The following is a 22,783-nucleotide window of genomic DNA, read 5'->3' as shown; positions in this document are numbered from 1 at the left end:
GTGCAGCGGCCCGCCAGAACTTAGTGGGAGAGCAAAATATCTGAAATTAACATCATTTCTACATTGTGATATTAAGAGTCAGTGAGAACTCCAATTTAAAAGTAAAGTAAAAATGTTAATATATACACATTATAGTCATGCAATAAATGAATATAATGTGTGGGAAGAGTACGTTTTATTATAAATTTACTAAACTTATTTAAATGTTTTATAGTCACTGCACATAAATCTAAAAATACAAAGTAAACCCCCCATGCCCCCACCCGGCCCCGTTGCGCATAAGTCTCCCACACCGGACAATTTCCATTATTTTTAAATTCCCCCCTGTCAGGATATGGCATAGCACCGGCGCAGCCCCTCCAAGTATTTCATTACAGTTTTACATTTTCATTAAAAACTTTGAATCAAAATAACTACTGTCCCACAATTATAAGTTTTATATTTATTTAAGACTGATAATTCGTAAAACATACTAGTGAAGAGCAGTGGCGTAAATGCGTAATGACTCTCCAATGGAGACCCCCCGCTGATGCACGGATTATTATTATTATTATTATATATATATATATTATATACTGTATTATTATATTATATATTATTACTTTGCTAAATGAATCATTGCGAACAGACGCAAAGGCAAGGGCAAGGGCAAATTGCACTCAGCAGCAAAACTTTATGGCCATGTTGCACTGGTATATCATAAGCGCAATATTGCAACATCCCCAAAGAGATAATAATATATTCCCTTTTGGGAATCGGACGCTTAAACTACGCAGATAGTAGGCGCAATTGATGCGCAATTCATGGTGGCCACAATTCATTTCTTTGTGAATTCGTCCCTCTATGTAGAATGCAAAACATGCTGATAGCACAGGTTAAAAAAAAAAAAGAGAGAAGTCAGGCATATGTTTGAAATGATTACTGTCTTAATGAAAGATATTATAATAATGAAAAAACTGTAACGTAGGCCTAGTGTGGAATATATCCAATAATTAAATAATATATTTGCAATATATTGCTGAATATACCAAATATTTGCAATATGATGTACATCAGTTTATTTCAATATGGCAATTGTTTCAAAAATCGTAGAGAATCCTGTGGATCCAGGCAAACAAATGTTGAGAGTGCAGAGTAGGGCTTTTAATTCCAAGTGATGACAAACATTTTTGCATGAATTATGTTAATTAATTATGTTAATTATTTATGTTAATTTAGACACATTTCCTGTCAGCATTCCTCTGTGGCCTTGGCAAAAAAGGATTGCTTTTTACCATTATGGTTGATTTATTATAATAAATACTTCTTACTGTGACTTCATTATATCATCTCTATACTCTAATGTTAAATAAGTTAAATACACCGCAACACCTCTTCATGTTTAACAAAAAGTAACAAATGTATCTGCATGTGCCTGTGGATTAATCACAGACAAGTACGTAAACACGGGTTGACAGAGAAAGTTGTTGACTACCTTCTGGATGGTAAGGGAGCGCCACCATCTTTCTGGGTGCCTGGATCAGCTTTTCTCAAACTAGGATGCCCAGGGTTCCATGGCACCTACCTTTGCAGAGGTCATTTATGAAAGGCCCATATGAACAATGGAACTTCAGCTTCCCTTTGTTCCACTCCAGTTCTGGGAGGTGTGTTTTTCTGTAATGGTCAAGAACAAGCCAACAGGTTTTGTTCCCTCATCCATCACATTAAGAACAGTCTCTCTGGAGTGTCAAGCGGGCACAGACCTCAAGATTTAAAGGACCATGCTGGTGTTTTAGGAGTTTTACGCCGTTTACTAGCCTCCACACACATGTTTCGTTACCCATGAAATATTTTCCAGATGATAGTTCACATTTTTAGATTGCCAAAATCTCTATTTTGGGATTCTTGAAAATGTGTTCACATTTTCAAGAATCCCAAAATAGAGATTTATTTATATTATGGTGAAAAAAATTACCTCAAACCCCTGGACCCACAACTACGGTAACGCACATTTCTGTCAAAGTTACTTAATTTTGCCCTATTTTGTATTTGTTAATTTCATTTGAAAAGGCGGAAGCACCATTGCTTAACATTTTCCCAAAGCTCCTCCCTTGAAAAAGTTTACCATACGAACTTTCAGAGCAACTGGTCTATATGATGAACTGAACTGAATGACCATCTCCCATAAAACTGCAGCCTCTAATTTTAAAGACAAGAACCGAGTAAGTAGAAGCACGGTATTCAGCTAAGTGAGGGCTTGATCAGCAAGTGATTCATAGACAGTCGCATTATTGCTCTGTTCTCTGCCAGCAAGACCAGACCAAACACAGAGAGAGCCAGACTCACAACTGAAAGACTGAGACGGAGAGAGCCTGTGTGTGTGTGTGTGTGTGTGTGTGTGTGTGTGTGTGTGTGTTTGTGTGTGTGTGCGCACGTGTAAGTGTGTCTGGCCTTTCTACTTCGCTTTATCCAATAGCCCAAAAAGATTATACCTGGAGTGTTGCACACAACTGCAAACAAACACAAATACTCAAGCATACACACAAGTCCACGTAAGAAAGTTAACACACAAACACACAAAAGAACTGGATTCACAAAGCACACAGAGAGACATGCACTCCAGAATGAAGATGACGAGGAGAGGAGGAGGAGAAAGGAGAGCCAAGCATGAAGAGGAAGGACTGGGCTAATAAGTGGGCTAATCTAATCAATTTTCCTCGCGTAAATATCTTTTGAAAAGCGTCGATAATCATCCCCAAAATATAAAATTATAGATATTGTGATATTTGATTTTGTCGTTATTGTCAATATCAATACCCTACATATCAGAGTGGAGAAATAGAAGAGCAGGAAAAAAAGCTGTATCAAAAAGATCACCGGAGGGGTCTCACAGTATGTGTGTGTTTGTGTGCGTGCACAAGTGTTGATATACGGTTTAATTTTACACAAACGCTGTGGAAGTTTCACCCACTGACCAAATAAACTCTGCTGCTCTGACGTGCTTCCCACCGCCGAGCTGAGATACAACAAAATAAACTTGGAAATCAGCTGTTCCCCATGCTGCACTTCTCTCGCAAAGCCCAGTATCCTCCTTGTATATTTTATGACTGGTAGACCCAATGGGAGTAACACCTCTAGAGCTCAGAGTGCTTTGCTCTGCTCACTGAGCTCCAACAGGAATGGATCTTGGCAGTTTTTAGCCGTGTGGTCTCCTTGAGCAAAGTAGGTTTCTCCAACCTGGTGTCAGCCTATTCCATTTCAAAGCAACAGGCCTTTCTTTTGTTTTATAAATCTGAGTTGCAGCTGAGCTTCCGTCCGGTAGAGAAAGTCTTCTTTGCGGTCTACGAATGCCGAGCGCCGTCTTCTCGGATGGCCCTGGCATGTCCTGAAAACTGTCCACGTGGAGAACCTCCCAAAGCCCTGTGTCCCGCTCCTCTTGGGAGTTTTGTTTAGACGACAGGCCGGGAGCCCCGTCTGTCAGCTTTATTGCGACTGGAATGTCCTGTGAACTGCAGCCTGCGCAGACAGCGCACACTGGCGCACCGAATCAAACGCCCCGCACGACGTGTCGCGGACAGATCATACTTCTCAGGTGGCAGACATACAGATTGGTGAGAGAAGGCAAAGCTCCTCCACTCACACAGACTGCCCTTCTCTCTTCAACTCGGTGACCTTTGACCCAACTTAACGTTGGGATTTTTCTTTGACTTACGGTTTGTGTTTATTGTGTTTAGGAATCTTAGAGGCGGGTTCTATAAACATTTTCTAGTGAATGCTAAAAACTCAGCTTTTAATTAGTCTTAATTCTAACTGTATAAACAGATTGTTCTTTTAATGAAATTTGGCTTATTAGTGTATATCCGTTCAAAATGTAAGACTTTAAGACATGCGAATGGCAGTTTAACAAAATGGCAATGATTCAGTTACAGTATTCGCATGCCAGTTCAAAATGTCTCTTTCAGTGCCAGCCGATTTTTCTCCCCAATACTTTTTTCGACGGCCTAATCCTCCCTATTACATGGGATAAAAAGACTCAAGTATACAAAAACATTTTATGCACAGTCCCAAACCAGACGGAGGTCTAGCGCTACCAGATTTCATGTCTTCTGTTCTGAGCCTTTTTTGTGTGACTGCCCTATTCTGTCGTGTTGCTCTTGTTGTGTTGTTTTGTATTCCTATTGCATAACTTACAAGTGCAATAAATCTTGGTTGCATTCAAATTCCAATAAACAAAGTAAAAACTTTGTTTATTGGACTTTCTAAGACATGTGAATGGCACAGTTTATTAAATGGTAATGACTCAGTCCTTAGCATGCCTTTAATGCATGCCCAATCAAAATGTAGGACTTTTTAAGACATGAGAATGGCAGAGGTTAACAAAATGTCAATGATCCTCGTGTCGATTACACACATTTTAGTATTTTTACAGCTTATAGATCTTATTGTGCGTAATCACCGGGTGTCACGACATTTCACTGCATATATGTATGATCGTATGTATATGTATGTGACAAATAATCTCTTGAACTTGATCCTTAGCATGGCGGTTGAAGACATTCACTTTCAAGACACTCACTTTGTGACTCACTTGCAGAGCCCTGAAGCCCCGCCCCCCCACAGGCTCGCTGTTCGCTGTTGATTGAAAGTTCATTGATATTGCATGTGACGCGTGTCCAAATTGCACCAAATTTGACACTGCACGTCCTTGGATCCCCAGCCATACACCCGCCAAATGTGAAGTAGATTGGATGAACGGCTGTGGAAATAATCGATGGACATACAGGCACAGACAGAGACTCCTCCCCCTTATGGTTAAGATTTTCATTTAATTTTAACATTATTATTTGAATGCATTGAATTTTACTTGTATGCTTTATTAAATTATTATTGTTATTATTTGTTTACCTTCTATTAATGTAAAGCAGATGACGGATGGTGTGTATGAAAGGGGCTATAAAAGATTATTTTTATCATCATCCCCATCATCATCATTATCATAATGTTTTAGATTTGGTGCGAATTTAATTATTCAACCAAATTATTATTTGAACATTGCTCGTCTCATGACCTTCTACGGTGTAACAAAATGAGAAAACATTATTCTAAAAGTGGTGATTCAATGGTCACCCTGACACGACAAATCACATCCGTTGACTCCGATATTTCAAACAGCAAATATGCATAAGTCCATTAGCGTTCGACATCAAAGGTTAAATATGGTTTGATTAGTTTAAAAGGTACAAACACTCTGTGATTTATTAATTGGCTTATTTAAATTGTTGAGACTTTTGAGGAAATATGACAGGCTTGTTTAAATACCTCTGAGTTTTGTGTAAAAGGTTATTGGTCTTGTTTGAGGCAAGGACAGCTAGTACATATTTCACACACACACACACACACACACACACACACACACACACACACACACACACACCAGTATGACTAAAAGACTAGCATGTTGCTCAGCTCTCAAACACTCCATTGATCTTAGGAAATGGGGACATCTGGCCCAATGTTAACATCAAGCCTGGGAACGACACTGGCGGAACTCTAGAATAGATGAAAAGATAGTACGGCACAGGCTGTACTGTAATAGTTTACTGTTTTTTTTTTTTACTTCTCCAGGCGACGTTAAAAGAGCCCCAACCTTCCTGCTATACAACAGACAGACCTATAGAGATGTTAGATACCTGTGAAGAAAGCAGGTTACAGTCGATGTGAACTCCCCTCCCCGTCTTCTGTCTCTGAAGCAGGGCGGCCATTATGGCTCCATGTGCATACAGGCCGGTTGCCAGGTCTGTCATGGCCACACCTGGTCTCACTGGTTCTCCATCCTAGCAACATCAGCCATCCCATAGCATTATGGAATATAAATTAACATAGAATGATAATACACAGACAGACACACACACACACACCTCTGGTCCTGTGATGTGCATCATCCCTGACCCAGCAGAGGCGATGGAGTCGTAGCCCGGATTGTGGGACTGAGGACCGGTCTGTCCATATCCTGACACACACACACACACACACACACACACACACACACACACACACACACACACACACACACACACACACACACACACACACACACACACACACACACACACACACACACACACACACACACACACCAATATATTTCTGTATTAGGATCAGCTCGATAAACTTATATGGACCTGGAGGCCAATGGCTAGGTTGTCTTGGGTCCTAGTGTGGCGCCATTGGACATCAAGTGAAAAACGTGTGAAAAATATGCGTATATACACCAAACATTTTCTGAGGGTCGCCAGATGATTTTTTGAACATGCACAAAAAAAATTGTAATTAGAGAATCTTTTTTACAAAATTAAAATACATTTCCAGAAACAATTCTCTCAGTTAAATTGTTCAGTAGATGAATGAATAACTTCAGTAGGCTATATTTTCCGTAAGAGACCAAGAGAAAGAGACAGTGAGCATGCCTGTGTGTATGTGTATGTGTATGTGTGTGTGTGTGTGTGTGTGTGTGTGTGTGTGTGTGTGTGTGCACGTAGAGCAGCACGGAGCGTCGCCGTAACCATAGCAACTCTCCCACTCCTGTCCACGACAGCTCAGCCTGCGCGGGAGAAAGGAGACACTTTGCGGTCACAAAAGCTGCTGCTGCTCTGACTTTCTGTGCAGCATGCATGGGAATAAATGTAAATATGCTGAAATGTATATATTTCAATTTACAAGCTTCAACTGATCAAAATGCGGGACATTCAGTCTGGTTGCAGGATGCGGGACAATTGGTCAAAATGTGGGACTGTCCCACACAAATCGGGGCGTTTGGCCACCCATCGAGTTATTTGGACGATGATGGGGTGGAAAGTTACATAACAGCTCATGAAATATCATGTTAAATAAATCAAAAATCATAGTTGCAGAAATTATCATTTTTATAGGCACAAATCGGCAAACGCAGCACGAAAGGCAACGATTTTATTCCAATTCGAATCACTTTGGGTGCCAACTACATGGAGGTTTGTACGTTTACTTAACTATGCTGCTGTTAGGTGGAATTTCGGCGAATCGGGATGACGGGGTCTCAAGACTTGACTTTTTTTTTTTTTTTTTAGGGGTGGCCAGATAAAAACTTTGAGAACCCCATGGCCTGACATAAGTTAAAAATAGACACTAATCACAAAAAACGTAGAATTAAATTTCATATTCTGAAAACACTCAGTAAAATGGCATGGATTAGGGTATGACCCCTGGTTTAGGGCATCAATATCCTTAAAAGAAGAAATAAAGAAACTCTAAAATGCCAAAATGAGAAACATTATATCCTTAACCTGACACAAAATGGCTGCCGTGCCTTTTCTCTGAGAGTCTGGCTTGTCTAAATCCAACAGGAATCGATGTAATCCTGTCTGGAACTCTTAAATACAGCTGTTCATTGAACCAAGCTGATTTCGATCTGTATTTTCCTCTCATTGCGGACAACATTACATCATTTTTTTACATCATTTTCCCAGTTTGTGCCTGTAGTGCGAGTTGGTGGACTTCTGGGCCTACTAGGCCTCTGACATACAGGCCTGACGGGATATCAACATCTCCAACATCTATCAACTCCCGGTAAGATAGATCATGCCTTCCCAACATGCTAAAACATCCCCTCGGGTGGACGACGCTGTGGTTACAATGAGTGTACTCTCCGCAGTTATTAGAACGGCAGAGAGAGTTTCACAAAGAGATGCTACTTCAAATGCTTCATTCAGCTGATCGACTAACAAAAGACAGGATGACTTTATTACCGACGTACAGGAGCTGAACACCAGCTTTGAGTTCACCCGAGATAAGTTTGAAGAGACAAGAAGGCCATACAGGGAGATTGAAACAAAGATAGTCGTTTGAAAACAACATAATGAACTCTAAGCAGGAAATGGGTGGAAGCTAGACTACAATGAAAATCAGTGCAGGAGGACCGGGATGGATGGATTTGATTGCAGAGGAGAAAGGAGAGCATCGGAGTGCATCAGAAGAAGGTTCGACATAATGCTCTCAAGCAACCTGGGCCTAAACAGCATAACTATGGATGTTGAGCGTACCCAGGGGAATCGGTCAGTACTTGGATGGGGGAAAGCCCGGGAAAATAGTTTTAAAACTTTTGCACCTGAAAGACAGAGTATCCTTTGTTCTGCCAAGAAATTAACGGTCACAAATATGTATATCAATGAAGACTTCTCAGAAACTGTGAAATTGAGGAGGAAAGAGCTGTTGCCCAATGTGGCGGTGCAAACGGACATGGGTCAAGCCGCCGCTGCAGACAGGCGGTGCAGGCTCCCGTCCTACGGTCACTCAGCTGCTGGGGATTGGGCGAATCGAGGGAGGAGCTAGGAAGTAATTTAGCCATTAGCCTGTGGTTCCGCGCAGTAGACGGGTGCGTAGCGGAGGCGCCATGCCGGCCGAACCCAGGAATCCAGGAATATCTTGATGAGCGTATGTGACCTAACCCCTGTGGAGTCTCCCGCCAGCCTTCTATTTCCCGTTTGGCCCGCGTGCCACAGTTTGTTTCGAACCGCACAATAAAATACACGCCAAACGCCGCTGTTTTTATCTCTGCCTGCCTCCCCTCGGTCATTTCCTGGCCCTGGGCCAAAACACACCTCCGCACCAAAGTTTAAAGCTGCCAGAGAAAGAGGTGATAAAGCCAGCCTGAAGTATGATAAGCTGGTCATCACACCCAGGGGTGGACAAACTCAGGCATCGGCTTGAAGTGCTTCAAGCTTCACATTTTCTTTAATACAATTATTTTTTTCTTATATTTGTTTTTGTCTGTTTTATGTGTCCAAATGACAAAACGTCATCTTTATTAAGTTTGCCGAGGAAGGGATTTGCATTAGCTCCTTTAAATATATGCAGCTTCAGGAACAAGGTTGATGAGATTACCAGGATCTGCTCCGCAAACAATATTCATGTTTTAGCACTGTCAGAAACACAGCTGGAGGCTACTTTTGATGATACTGAGCTGGCTGTCGAAGGATATACTGTAGGTTATATAGATGAGAATGGTGCATTTCATGTTCAGGAACACGTTTCAGTTTTGCTCCGGGAAGATATTACGAGTTGTGACATTGAAATAACAAGGCTACAGATTCACCTTCCATTGTACGTTGATCCACCTTGGTTGTTGTTATAGGCCTATAAGCATTTGGATAGAATATGTGAAAGTCTAGATATAGTGACAGATGAAGGAAAGGATATCTTCCTTCTTGGTGACCTCAATATTGACTGTTTTTTAAAAAAATGATCCATTATGTAAGAAGTTGAGTTCTATGGCAGATGCTTGCAATCTTACCCAGGTTGTGACTCAATGCGCAAGAACTTCCATTGGTGGTGTGAATAATTCAAACTGTATTGATCATATTTTCAGTAATATAAATACGCTGTGTACACAGGCGCTATCAGTGGCAGTGGGTTGCAGGGACCATTTTAATTGCTTTAACAGGAAAGACTAAAATGCCTAAATTACTATAAGGTCTGTGGATAGGATTGTTTAACGCAGACCATATAAAATTAATGCACTCATTTGTTACTGATGTTAAAGATGTAAAGTGGCCAGATGGGAAATTATGAAAATATTGTTTTGAAAAATGTCGTGGATAAATCACTGAGGTTGGTGGACGAGCATGCTCAACTTAGAAAAAGATCTGTAAAGGGAAGTAGTGCACCACGGATTGATGATGAGTTGAGATCTTTAATGCTTCAAAGGGAAGGAAAGGCCAAGGCAGCTGCTCATAAATCAGGGTGCTTTTTAAGTAGAAGTCTTTATTGTAAAATGAGAAATAAGGTTACCACGTTAAATTACAAAATCAAAATTAAAGAATATTTTAAAGAAAAGAATTGTAGCTCTGTAAATGATAACAGAAAGTTATGGAAAACGTTGAATAAAATGATGTGTAAGAAGTCATGCAATTCTCAAAAGTATATGGAATGTGCAGGTCAGTTCATCACCAGGCCATATCATCTTTATCAACAAAGCAGACAGCTTAAGATCCTGCACGCAATTAGACGTCAACCTAACATGCGACTTTGTTTACAGTACTATAGGGATTAAACATGGTGTTTTGCTTTTGATAAGGTTAACCAAGACACAGTTGAGGAGATGTTGCTCTTTCTTTCAGACAACACATCTCCTGGTGTAGATAACCTGGGTGGAAATTTTTTTAAGATTGCAGCTAGGCGGCTTTCCAAACTAACATGTCATATTTTTAATAGATGCCTGCTCTGGGACCTGTCCAGAGCTATGGAAAGAGTCTTAAATCCTACCCTTACACAAAGATGGAAAAGCAGGTTTTACTGAATCCAATTGTAGACCTATTAGTATACTCCCTGTGCTAAGTAAGATACTTGAGACAATAATTCTTGATTAAATGTTAAATTATTTTTATAGAAATTGACTACTTACAGAAGCATTGAATGCTTATAGACAAGTGCAATCTACTAGAACTACATTAGTACACATGACTGATCAATGGTTGTATGTACAAATATGTATGGATGACAGGAAACTAGTTGGGGCTGTGTTCTTGGATTTTACTGCAGCTTTTGATGTCATTGACCACAGTATTCTAATTGCAAAGCTGAAATATTATTGTTTTTCACCCTAAGCTCTAGCTTGGATAAAGAGTTAGCTCTCTTGCAGAACACAGTGAGTATATTAATTTAGTAAAAATTAATTAAATGACTGAGTTAGTTAGAAGTTAGTAAGAAACATTTCAAAAAACAAAACGTATTGTATTTGGTAGTAGGAATGGCTAACGCCATGGCAGTTAATCTCTTTATAGATGGTATATCAGTTGAAATGATCATGAAGACCAAATTACTGGGTGTTTATTATTTTTTTAGAGTTTAGAGTCATTTAACTTATTTTCAGATTTTTTGTTTGGCCTATTTTGCATTTTTTGTTTTATTGATACAGTGTGATTTTAATTATAGTTTCTTTTTGTTGTTGTTTTTGTGTGGCACCAGGAAGACTAGCGACCACTTTGTGGCAGCTGATGGGGATCCAAATAAGGAATAAAGAATCCTCCCTTCCCTAAACACTACCTGCTGAGCTCTTCAGCAAGGGACCGGCATCCTGAGCCCCAGCGTCAATGGCTGGAAGCTCCTCACTATGTGTGGCATACGTTGCATGCATTGCGTAAAGGCACATTAAAGGAGGAATGGGAAAAGATGACATATTCCTATTTGGCCATCCCCTTCTCAGGAGTCAAACCGGCAGCTGTGCAGGGCAGAACTCCACTTGGTGGAAACAGTAATTACATCAAAAAGATTCATGGCCTCTCTAAAGGCAACACACATGCACGCACGTTTATCGTCCAGCTACGGCTGTATGTATATTAATCTCGGGTTCCCGGCTATTTGCCAATATTTTTCTCAGAAGTCATCGTCAGGCCTTGTTGAATCGCTCCATCTTGTATAGAAAATCACATTCCTTATATGTGTTGAGTCTGCCGTTCCGACAAACACATTCAAGGAATTCTTGCAGAGTCAAGACTCTGCCTGACTGAGCCAAACGGCAGGAACTTCACTCTGCGTACAGGTAAAAAGGTCATGATCGTGCCTGGAAATCCTGAAATATAATGCGGCACCAAAGTATATTTTGATGATGTAATGCAACAGTTGTATATGTAAAAGAGCTTCTGTTATGTCATCATAATAATTTATTTTCAGCCATGAGTCGTAAATCCTTTTTACAGGCTTCTTGTAAAGTTTTTGTGGCTGAAACACTGGATGAGTGAGCGGGGCCTGTTGAGTTTCATCTCTACCTGTGGATGTGGAGACTGGAGGAAGTCCAGCCTTCATTTTCTGGTTCAGAAAAAGATACAGCAAATGCTTACAGATGTCCTAAATGTCCTTCAAGTCCAGGGCTCTCTCCCCAAGTCAAATTCACACTTGTATACAGATTTTGTATTACAAAAAGTATATCTCTGAATTTGATTAAGTGACACTATTTTTTTTTTTTTATCTTAGAGAAGGGCGAAAAACACATGGTATGGTTTTGTCTGATCCGACCGCTAGTAAATCTCTGCTTTGAATCCATTCACACAGCGAGGGATTCACTTGTAAGATGAAGTTCTCGTCATGTCAAGGGCGTGCCTGTATTCTGAGGATTTCTGAGCGGATCTGAGGAACAGCTCCGGCTTTTCCTCAGGGAACACTGACACAGCAGGAGAGGAATTCTCCCTGGAAACCTCGAGCTGCAACGCTCACCAGAAATCTGTGTGTGTGTGTGTGTGTGTGTGTGTGTGTGTGTGTGTGTGTGTGTGTGTGTGTGTGTGTGTGTGTGTGTGTGTGTGTGTGTGTGTGTGTGTGTGTGTGTGTGTGCGTGCAATAACAGTTACTAGAGATTAAGGGTGAGGATGAAAGAGAATGTACGTCTTACTGTGTTTGCGTGTTTGTACGAGTGTGATGTTTCCATGTGAGAGATGGAATCAAAAGAAAAAGAGCGAGAGCAAGAAGGTCAGAGCAATATGGGAGAGAAAGAAAGAGCGCTCCTTTCCCAGTATAACCAAGTCCACATGTTCCCAATAACTCTCCCATCTCACACGCCACTTACACTCCTCTCTAATTGGCTGTGAAGAAGTTGGGAGCTGATAATGGAGGAGGAGAGAGGGGCTGGCAGCTCCTGTGGAGAGCAGCAGGCCTGAAATCACCGCCTCAAATATTTACCAGAAACCCTGGAGAACTCACACATCTGCACAGCACTCCTGCCTGTCTGTCTGCCTGCCTGACCTGCAAGCAAGCTGTCTTCCTATTTGTCCAACAAGCAATATCTCTTTCCGTAGCTCTATTATATATTGTGTCCCCTTTCACTTTCGCTATATCAATTTCTTTCTCCTTCTTGCATGACTGTTTTTACTTCTCTCCCTCTTTGACCACCTCATGCTGCTCTCATGTTCTTTATTTTATTTACCAGCAACCCATTTACTCCTGTGCCTGTCTGTCTCTCTGTATGGCTTTGGGGGCGAGACTGACGACGGGATCTGTCTGCCTGCTTTGAGCTGGGTCATTTCTTTGTGTTTTCCCCCACAGTAACACTGGTCCCTGTTGGGCTCAGTCAGACCAGTGACCCGGCAGTCTAAATAATCACATGGACAAATTAAGTCTGAATGCCATGGAACCGTTCCAAACAGGCATAAAAATGCTTGATTGGCCACCTGAGAATGAGGCAATCAAGGAATCAACCAATTAACGGACATGCATCAAATTACTTCACAACCAAAGGTCGCCCTTTAGTTTGGATGGAACAATCAGTGTGCTTCTGTCTCAAACACACACGCGCAGACACACACTTTTTCTCTACACATTCACAGATACACCCATAAACAAGGAAACAAACAGCAATCTCTCACACTCACACACAGATTCACACTTGCACACATTGCATTATTACACCAACACGGAAGACTACGGATATGTCCCTCGCCCGTACATAACTTCTTCCGTCGATAAAGGGACTGGACATGATGAATGGTGGCTCATCCTTTACATGATACAACAAATAACTTCACTAAAGAGGCTAAAGAGCTTTCAGTGTATTTATAGAAAACTGAGGTTGGACTGGGCAGTTCTCACTGTCCAACCGTAGAAAATTGGTTGTACTGGGCAACTCAGGCTATTAGACACTGTTGTTGAACTTGTCAGGTGTGCCTGTGTAGAACTATAAGTGAAGGAGGATGGGGCAGAGAAACAGGTTGGTGCTCTGCATTCCCTGCCTGGATAAATAAAAGGCATGTAGTTACAATAGTACGCTGTACTGTACTAATTTATCACTCCATACGTCATGTCCAGACAGGCGAAAGCAGCCCTGACACACACCAGGACTGAGCTACATAACAACCCCTCCATACGTATATAGTGTATCATAATGTAATCCTTCACCGGATCTGAACCCCAGAACAAATTGCGTGGATTATATCTTTGGGCCCGGATGGCCCAGAATCCCTCTTTGTCGGAGTCAGGGCCTAAAGACGGCGACTGAGAACCCAAAAAATGTCGGTTCAGTTTGAGATGAGGAGAAACAGGACGTTAAGAGGATGTAAATCCAGAGCATTTGAATGTCCAGCATGCAGCTGCCATAGTTTAATGAGGTCTCCTGGGTAATGGAGTTTTTCCTTTTGGAGAGGGCGTAGGGAGGGTGGTGCAAGGAGAGGAGGAGAGGAAGTAAAAGGTCGGGAGGAGGTGAAATTGGACAAGTGAGAGAAAAGGATGAGGGACGGAGAGAGAGAGAGAGAGAGAGAGAGAGAGAGGGAAAAAATATTAAAACATGAAAGAGCGGAAGATGGAGAGGAGAGAGGCAAACAGAGAGAGAGACAGGATATAGCGATGTAGGAGAAAGGAGGAATAGAGGGATGAGAAAAGAGTAAGTGGGAAAGACATGTGTGAAAAGAAAAAAAGCATAGAAAGAGAAAAATGGAATAATGACGCACAAAAGAGCAGAGAAAGGGAGATCTACAGAAGTAGGTAGTCGAAGCAGAGTTGGAGGCAGTTACAATAAAGTTGTAAAGAAGTAATGTAATTGGCAGAGCCCAGGTGTCTGCCTTCAGGCCCTGTAAGAGATTTACTTTGCTCCACATTAAAATAATATATGATACTAAAAAGCACAATAAGGTGCAGTATCACAGAGATTTCACAGTAAATAACTCATGTGACAGGGACTGTAAAGGTCTGTGTTCTTGGCATGCGTTCCGGGAGGGACCTCAACAGATCCAACATAAAGGAAGCCTGACATTACAAAATATGTTCACTCACTTTCTGTTATGCAGCCACTGATTCATGATATTAGGGCCTACAGGGCAGAGCCCTGAACTCATGGACCAAATATGTCACTCATTTGCAGCGGAGCTTGACATTATAGTGAGGAGTGTCCACCCTCCACAGAGGGCGACACACTTTAACTGTGGTGTCTGGGGACGCCTAGTGGCCCAATCCAAGAACTGCAGAACAGCAGCACCTTAACGCCACGCAGTCTGTTTTAAATCAATATTAAATTTCTCTTGTCCTCCGAAGGGAGCCCGGGGGTGAGGGGTCAATATCGAGTGTTAAACAGTATGCTGGGAGCTGGTAAGGATTCATTATAGTTCAGCCGTATGAAAAGCAGGCGTGTCTCATGTCAAATGTCACTTTCCGCATTTCCGAGGTACTCGGCAGCCAAATGATTCCCTTCCCTCCGGAAAACATTCCCACCTTGCAGAGCGTGACTTCAGACACCCCTGAGCATCGGGCTCCAGGTTTCAGGTCTCCTCTCAGCTTCTAAACGTCACACTGCACCAGAAAACACACACACACAACTCAAATCCTTTCCTGAATTATTAGGTTCCACTACCTCGTGTGGATGTGATCCAGTGAGCAGCGCTGGTTCAATAAAGCGGCACCTTGAATAATGAGGTTTACAGTGTTTCCTTTATCCATTTTTCACCATCGGGTGGAGCCAAGCCGTTTTGAAAGATGTTTTATTACAATTGAACTATTTAAGAATATTTTCATAGGCCAATATATCATTCATACAGTCGGGCCAAGGTCTGCCGATCCCTCAGTCTATTCTAAATAGGAGCATATGGGTCCATTTTATATTTCTTTCAAAAACAATTCGATATTTTACAGCTCTTACGATACACTAAAACATCTGATACGATATATAAACATTTGCATATGATTTATATATGATCGAGAGCTACACAAAAAACACTGCTGAAACATTTCTATCAGCGCAAATTAACCTGAAAGTGCTATTTCATTCATCAAGTTTTAAATAATATTATGGTGGAATATGAGTAATATTAGTGGAATATAATATTACAGTACAGCATGAACCATTTCTTTGAAGTGTAAATGCTCCAGATGTGCTCCACATTGTAAAAGCACTGTTTTTCAAATTTGGACCCAAACCAGAGCCTGAGGTGAACCAGACAGAACGCTGTCATGGTACAAGTTATTTTTTTAATTCTCCATCAACTGACTTCTCCAAAAGCCTCGGAGCATGTTTTGTTATGAATTGGGCTGCAGTGTATTCACAGCAATGTTAAGAATATGGTTTGCTGTTTGAACATTGTATTGACTGATTAATGTCATTGCATCGAACCAAATAAATGTTTTTACACCACTATACACAAATTACTCAAGACTAAAAACAAACTAACTTTGTGTTTAAGTTTGTTTTCTTGAGTGTACAACAGTTTGTTATTTTATGTCTATTTATTTCCTTGGAAAATATGAACGGTGGTTCTTAGTTTGGGTGGCCTTTCATTATTAATATAATGAATAATACATTTACAAATAAAATGTAGACAGTGACTGTCATGGACAGTCAGTCATAGTTACCTGAAATGGAACAGTAGATAAGTTTTGGGTTTGCTGTGCTGATGTGCTGGTATCCCAGCCCCATCTGGTGAAGTTTCCCAGGAAGATAGTTCTCCGTCAACACATCACACACTGCGGCGAGCTACCACACATATGAACACACATGAAAACAATACAAGCGCACACACACACAGACATATTGTTTAGGGTCTTGTCTTTGAAAATGTCACACACACACACACACACACACACACACACACACACACACACACACACACACACACACACACACACACACACACACACACACACACACACACCTCCAGGATGAGCTGGACTCCTCTGTGGTGTTTGAGGTCGACAGCGATGCTCTGCGGAGACAAGAGAAGAACTTTATTGTTTGGTTTAATTCGAATGCTATTTGAATTTCGTTCCTGCTGCCCTAGTGCCAGGTGGGTGCAGTGTGCATTGAGGGATGAGGCACAGTGGATCGCTCCGGAGCCAACCGCAGCTCTCCAAACTCCAAGTCGGTTCGGAGCCGGGAGCCGCAGTCAACTCCGCGGAGGGGCCAGCTTACCCCAGAGCATACTGCATTTGTTTACCGGCGGATCTTGACAGCCCCAATATGGCAACAATGTGGGACAATATTGCCCCAAAAAAAATATGGGGAGAATCGCAAACCTCATTTTGATCGATTTTCGAATCGGAATCATGACAGCCCCAGTAACTTCCAAGCAAATTGTTGGGCAATGTGTGTGATCTGTGTTTGAATGTTTTATCTGCATGTGTGCGCAGCTGTCTGTGTATCCTGTATAAGTGTGTGAAACCTGAACGATTGATCAAATTTAAATCGCCAACAGAATTTGAATGAGCGCAATTTTCATATCACAATATCATATTATTCCAAAGGCACTGTGCCCGGCTCACGTTCTCTACAACCGCCAGAGTTTCCAATTATTTGGTAGTCCCAATGTTTGGCCCGGCGTTGGATGATGTGCCGTTGTATTTACCTTCTTGTTGCGGTTGACACTGAGGAAATAGGCGCTCTCGGTGCCTACGAACGGAGGACCCCAGGATCTGGTGTCGTCCCCTGCTCCTGAAACGTAGATATTAGGGGATTGGTTTAACCTTTGTGTTAAAACTTAAAATAGATGTTGCTAGTGATTTCAATCTAGACCTTTTTCTGGTATCATGATGTATTTGTGCATGTATATTTGGTGTCAGATATGCATAAAACATCAATCAGCATAAATATGAATAATTTGAATATAATAATAATAATGAATATAGCTGTAGGCAGCAATACACAGGGTCCAGTTTAGTAATGTTAGACATGTATTACAGGTTTCGGAGGTTCCGAGGTTCCCGAATCTGGGCTCTGTGATTATACGTTTGGAGCGGACCGAGGGACTCTCCCCTACTGCGGATTCTTTCTTTAAATCGCTCTCCTTTTGCAGGGATGGGGGCCGCGTCGGGCTCTGGCTGGGAGTAGTGCAAGTTCCAGTTCAAACTGGCGTTTGAGGAAGACCCGCCGCCGTTTTTTTTGATTAATACGGCAAAGTAATGGGGACAAAAGAGATAAAATATCAACCGAACAGATCTACTGACATCTGCTGTTCTGTTCGGTGTTACTGTATTGCTGTGTCGGACTGTTGCATACTGGACTGTACACTTCCACACACTTTATTCACATGCCACTTTACTGCATGCACTTTACTACTACATAACTCTCTTCCCTTTACTTCTTTTTAGTACCCCCACTCTATATTACCTTTTTGAGTCTTATGTTATTTTATTTTAAATACTGCATTACATTTTAGGAATCAGTTAGTTTCAGTATAATAATGAACCGAACAATAACAGGATGGTCCCCTAATAATAATAATAATCATGAGCTTATATTTGGTTCACCTGGTCTTTCCACTTTGATGACCTCAGCCCCGAGGTCTCCCAGGATCATTGTGGCAAATGGACCAGCGAGCACTCTGCAATGGAGATACAATGGAGGTAGCTATTAAAAGTACTGGTCACATGCAGCGCCATCATATGACAGCCTAAAATACGGCATCAAGTGTATTTTTGTGCTCCTGATTACAATTTACAAAAATAAGATAAGATAAGTTAGAACTTCATTATTAAACCCCCGGGGGGAAACTTGGGCATTACAGCAGCTCGGTGGGGACCATGAAGTACAGATAATATAAAAGTATATACACTTAATTAACAAAATACTTTGTGTATACTTTGTTAATGCAAAATAAAGATAAGAAATACACAGTTTAGGATACACAGTGTAATGCGGTTATATTCAATTAAATGCAAAAAAGAATAGAATTGTAAAATAATCAATGTTCAATGCAGCATAGGGTAATGTATAGTAACAATGGCAGCAGCGTATTCATTATGGAGTTGCGAGTATAGATAAAAAATGAACATGAATCCAGACTTTTAGTTCAAAACGTAAGTAACACTGTTAGAAATGTACTCAGTAAAAAATAAAAACTATAGCTATTTGCTTTTGAAATTCCGTGGAATAAAAGTCGAAATGCAGTGGAATAAATGCACTATAGTCCAGTGGAACACTGGATGGAGAACATATACAAGGAAACACTTCGATACACTTTATTATTCAGGTGGTGCAGCAGCAAAAAAAAACAAAAACAACAACAGTGCGTGTCAAGGGATGAGAAGATGAAATAAAAATTAACAAACTAAAGTAACATATGTAAACATCTATGAACAGACTATTACTCTGACTAATAGTATAAGCATATAGCAGCAGTGTCGCTGATATAAAATAAACAATACAAAATAAATAATACATATATACATATAATTGTACAATGACAGCGTTCTGTCTGGTTCACTTCAGGCTCTGGTTTGGGTCCAAATTTGAAAATACATACATATAATACATATATAATACACTGTTTTATTTTATTTTTTCCCCCTTCTCGGTTGATATCCAACAGCACTTTGTAAAGGAATACCTGGTCAGGTCTCGGACTCTGGTACCCCGAGATCAGGGGTGCCCAATACGCCGATCGCGCCAGACCAAGTAAGAAACCAAAAACTTACCACTTCCATGCGGAATGGGAGGACTTTTTTTTTTCACCATCTCATATTCGAAGTGCCTTTGTCCGATCTGTCAATCTACCATCGCTATTCCAAAAAAGGGAAATGTGGGAAGGCACTTTCGAACTTTGCATAAAAAGTACAAAACTGATTTCCCTCCGAAGAGCGAGCTGAGAAAGAGAAAGGTGACCCAACTGAAATCGCAGTTAGTCGGACAGCAGTCATTTTTCACACAGCTGAATCCAAAAGCATCGTTCCAAGTGAGTCACTCCACCATTTAGCGTAAGAAGTCCTTCCAAGATGGAGAGATGGCAAAAGAGGCCTTCGTTGAGGCAGCTGACTTGTTGTTTCGGGACTTAAAAAAGAAACCAGAAATATTATCTTCAATCAAAGCTCTTCAGCTATCAAGAAGTACAGTACAGTGAAGTAATGGGTGATGATTTGACACAGCAGCTTTGGAAGGACACCGTGGACTGTGAGTGTTTCTCATTACCATTAGACGAGTCTACGGACATAACTGATACAGCACAATTGTGCATTTGTATGCGGATGGTGTTTACAGATATGACTGCAAAAGAGGAGCTGTTAAAAATACTGCCCATGAAAGAAGACGCGCGGGGAGAGGACATTTTTCAGTCTTTCAAAAACGTTATCGAGAAAACCCAGCTCCCAGTGTGTAAATTGATGTCAATCACCGCGGACGCTGCGCCTGCAATGGTGGGCCGCTTGAATGGATTTATTACCAAGTGCAGGGAGGCCGAGGCTTTCCCCAACTTCCTTAACTACCACTGCATAACACACCAACGAGCATTATGTGCAAAAATGCTAAACATGAAAGAGATAATGGATGTGGCAATAAAAATCGCCTGTTCTATTCGAGCGGGATCTCTTCAAAGACGGCTGTTCCGTGCACATCTGGAGGAGGCTGACTGCAACTACTCTGACCTCTTGCTACACGCTGACGTGAGATGGCTTAGTAGGAGGAAATTCCTGCAAAGACTTTGAGAGCTCTGTCCGGAGATAAAGGAGTTTCTCCTTGTCAGTAAAAACGCAGAATCCAAGCAACTTAATAAATCAGTGGCTGCTAGATTTGGCATTTTTAACTGATCTGACCAACATGTTGAATGAGCTTAATTTAGAGCTGCACGCAGAAGACAAAACCGTGGTCAAAATGATCAGTTCAGTTAATGCTTTCAAATGAAAAATGCGAGTGCTGTCCTCAAAGCTGCAGCGCCATGATTCGGGGAACTTTCGAAAGCTGGCATCAGATCTTGAGACCCAAGGGAAGGCGTGTGCGCAACTTGACAGTGCGACAGAGAGCAGATTGAAAATTGTCTGTCAGACTTTGACAAACGGTTTCAAGACTTTGCTTTACTCGAGCCAATCACTACATTTATGTGCTACCCATTTAGGTGGTATGTTGAGGTTGATTCACTCGCATCAAAAATTGCAACTGTTTCACCTGAACTGGACTGCAGTGGAGATGTAGATGTTGACACTACAGGCTGACATTCAGCTCAAGTCCAGGGCTCATGGACAGTTTTGGAACTTACTCACAGAGGAAAAGTACACAAACATGAGGACATGTGCTACCTCCTTGACTGCATTATTCGGCTCTACTTGTTTATGCGAGTCAGCCTTTTCCCACGTGAAGATTATTAAGTCCAAATACCGTTCCACCGTGACTGAGGATCATTTGGAAGCCTGCTTGAGGCTGGCTACCAGCAGCTACTGTCCGGACTGTGCAACCCTGGCCGACTCCATTCAGTGCAAGTCATCAGAGTAAGGTAGTGACCAGGAAAGTATTTAATTGTATTGTGCCGTAAAGGTTCATGCTGTGTTGCAAGGTACACTAAAATTGTATATTGTATATATATATATATAAAGTATACTCAGTATCTCCTTCTTCTTCTTCTTTCGGCTGCTCCCGGTAGTACACTCAGTATATATATAAATAATTATATTCAGCATTTGCTAACGCAGGTAGCAGTAGCTCGCAAGCTACACACAAAAAAAGTGTGGGCACCCCTGCTCTTGATATTTACAGATACTTAAAAAAAATATATATATGTACTTGAGTAGAGTAAGTAGTAAGTGAAGTAGTTCTACTTTGCTCGTGTCCACCATACTACTAGAATGTATATATTATCTGTAATCTATGACCTGTTGTGTTTAATATATATATATATATATATATATATATATATATATATATATATATAGTTTATATATATATATAGTTTATATATATATATATAGTTTATATATATATATATAGTTTATATATATATATAGTTTATATATACAGTATGTGTGAGTCCTACCTGGTCAGGTCTAGCACTCTGACGCCCTCAAGCGGCCGCGCGGGGACATTTCTTCCTGCGAACACAGCGACATGAAGCGGGTCAGCGCGGAGTTCGGGGTGTGAGTGGCTGCTCTGAAACACCGGCACCTGCGCCTAAAAGTACCCGCTTCCGTGCAGAAAAGCCACCGGCCGGCGTCGCCGCTTCGACACAGCCGCTTTGGGCGCAGGGCGGCGGCGAGACGCCAGCGCAACAGCGGGGCGAACGGCGCGCCGCCGAGTCTCGACGCGGGGGCCGTCATCTCGGCGCCGGGGCGTCGTGCGTGAAGAACAGGAAGAAGGGATGCGGTCAGACTTCCTGTCGGCTTTTCAAAATAAAAGTTGGCCAAAGGGGTGGGGGGGGGGGGTGTCACTTTCAACGTGAAGTGATCAAATGAACAATTAAGAAAGTCCGTGGTTGGATGTAAACATTTGTAAATGTCCATTAAATCATTGCAATTATTATTATAAATATATCATAATAGCATTTTGACAACAATAGTTCTGCATTTAATCAATTGTCATTTATCGATGAGCGTGAATATCAAATATTTCCAGTTGCATTTCCATAATGATAGAATTGTTCCCCAGAAACGCAGCAGTATTATTGGGGGAAATGCCTATTATTATCAGGGATATCATAAGGGAAATATTACGAGTGAAATGTTTTGAGATAAAACGGTAATCGTGATTGATTTGCTTCATTATTTAGCGAATTCAAAATCGTAGCTCCGGTAGTCTTTTCAAAATAGGTCTCCCCAACTGTGTATGTGTGAATTATCCATAATTGAACTATTAACTCAATGGTTCGTAAATGAATAATTAGATGCACCATTTCATCTTGAAATGTTGTTGTAAAATACATATCTTAGCCACTTTCAAAATGATAGTACTGCATTTCATTCATTTTTATTTCCTATTTAATAATAAAACTGCACGAAGTTTGTAAACGTTGCATGTTATGTTATATGTTGTGAGACAAGTGAAATAGTGTGTCACCCAAACTGTGTTAGGAAAGGTCCGAATGACTCCTAGTAAATTATTAAATCAATGCTC

The 22,783-nt window shown here is 41.2% G+C and overlaps 1 protein-coding gene across 3 annotated transcripts in view; it reads right to left on the bottom strand.

Annotated features, from left to right (window-relative positions):
* Positions 1–21,995, bottom strand: part of sugct (succinyl-CoA:glutarate-CoA transferase) — a 92,854-nt gene extending 70,859 nt beyond the window's left edge. For all 3 annotated transcript variants that reach the window (XM_080019876.1, XM_080019878.1, XM_080019877.1), the window contains exons 1-8: positions 21,855–21,995; positions 21,711–21,765; positions 18,223–18,296; positions 17,322–17,407; positions 16,632–16,682; positions 16,333–16,453; positions 5,898–5,989; positions 5,670–5,813 (exon numbers count right to left, since the gene is read on the bottom strand). In XM_080019876.1, coding sequence (XP_079876002.1) covers positions 5,670–5,813; positions 5,898–5,989; positions 16,333–16,453; positions 16,632–16,682; positions 17,322–17,407; positions 18,223–18,296; positions 21,711–21,765; positions 21,855–21,990 — 759 coding nt within the window. In that variant the 5' untranslated portion in view covers positions 21,991–21,995. The remainder of the gene's footprint in view (positions 1–5,669; positions 5,814–5,897; positions 5,990–16,332; positions 16,454–16,631; positions 16,683–17,321; positions 17,408–18,222; positions 18,297–21,710; positions 21,766–21,854) is intronic.
* Positions 21,996–22,783: the final 788 nt, after the last annotated feature.

The sequence above is a fragment of the Zeus faber genome (genome assembly GCF_960531495.2).
Source record: "Zeus faber genome assembly, chromosome: 19".
NCBI classification, from domain to species: domain Eukaryota; kingdom Metazoa; phylum Chordata; class Actinopteri; order Zeiformes; family Zeidae; genus Zeus; species Zeus faber.
The sequence above is the reverse complement of the archived record's forward strand: the minus strand, read 5'-3'. Positions and strand labels throughout refer to the sequence as shown.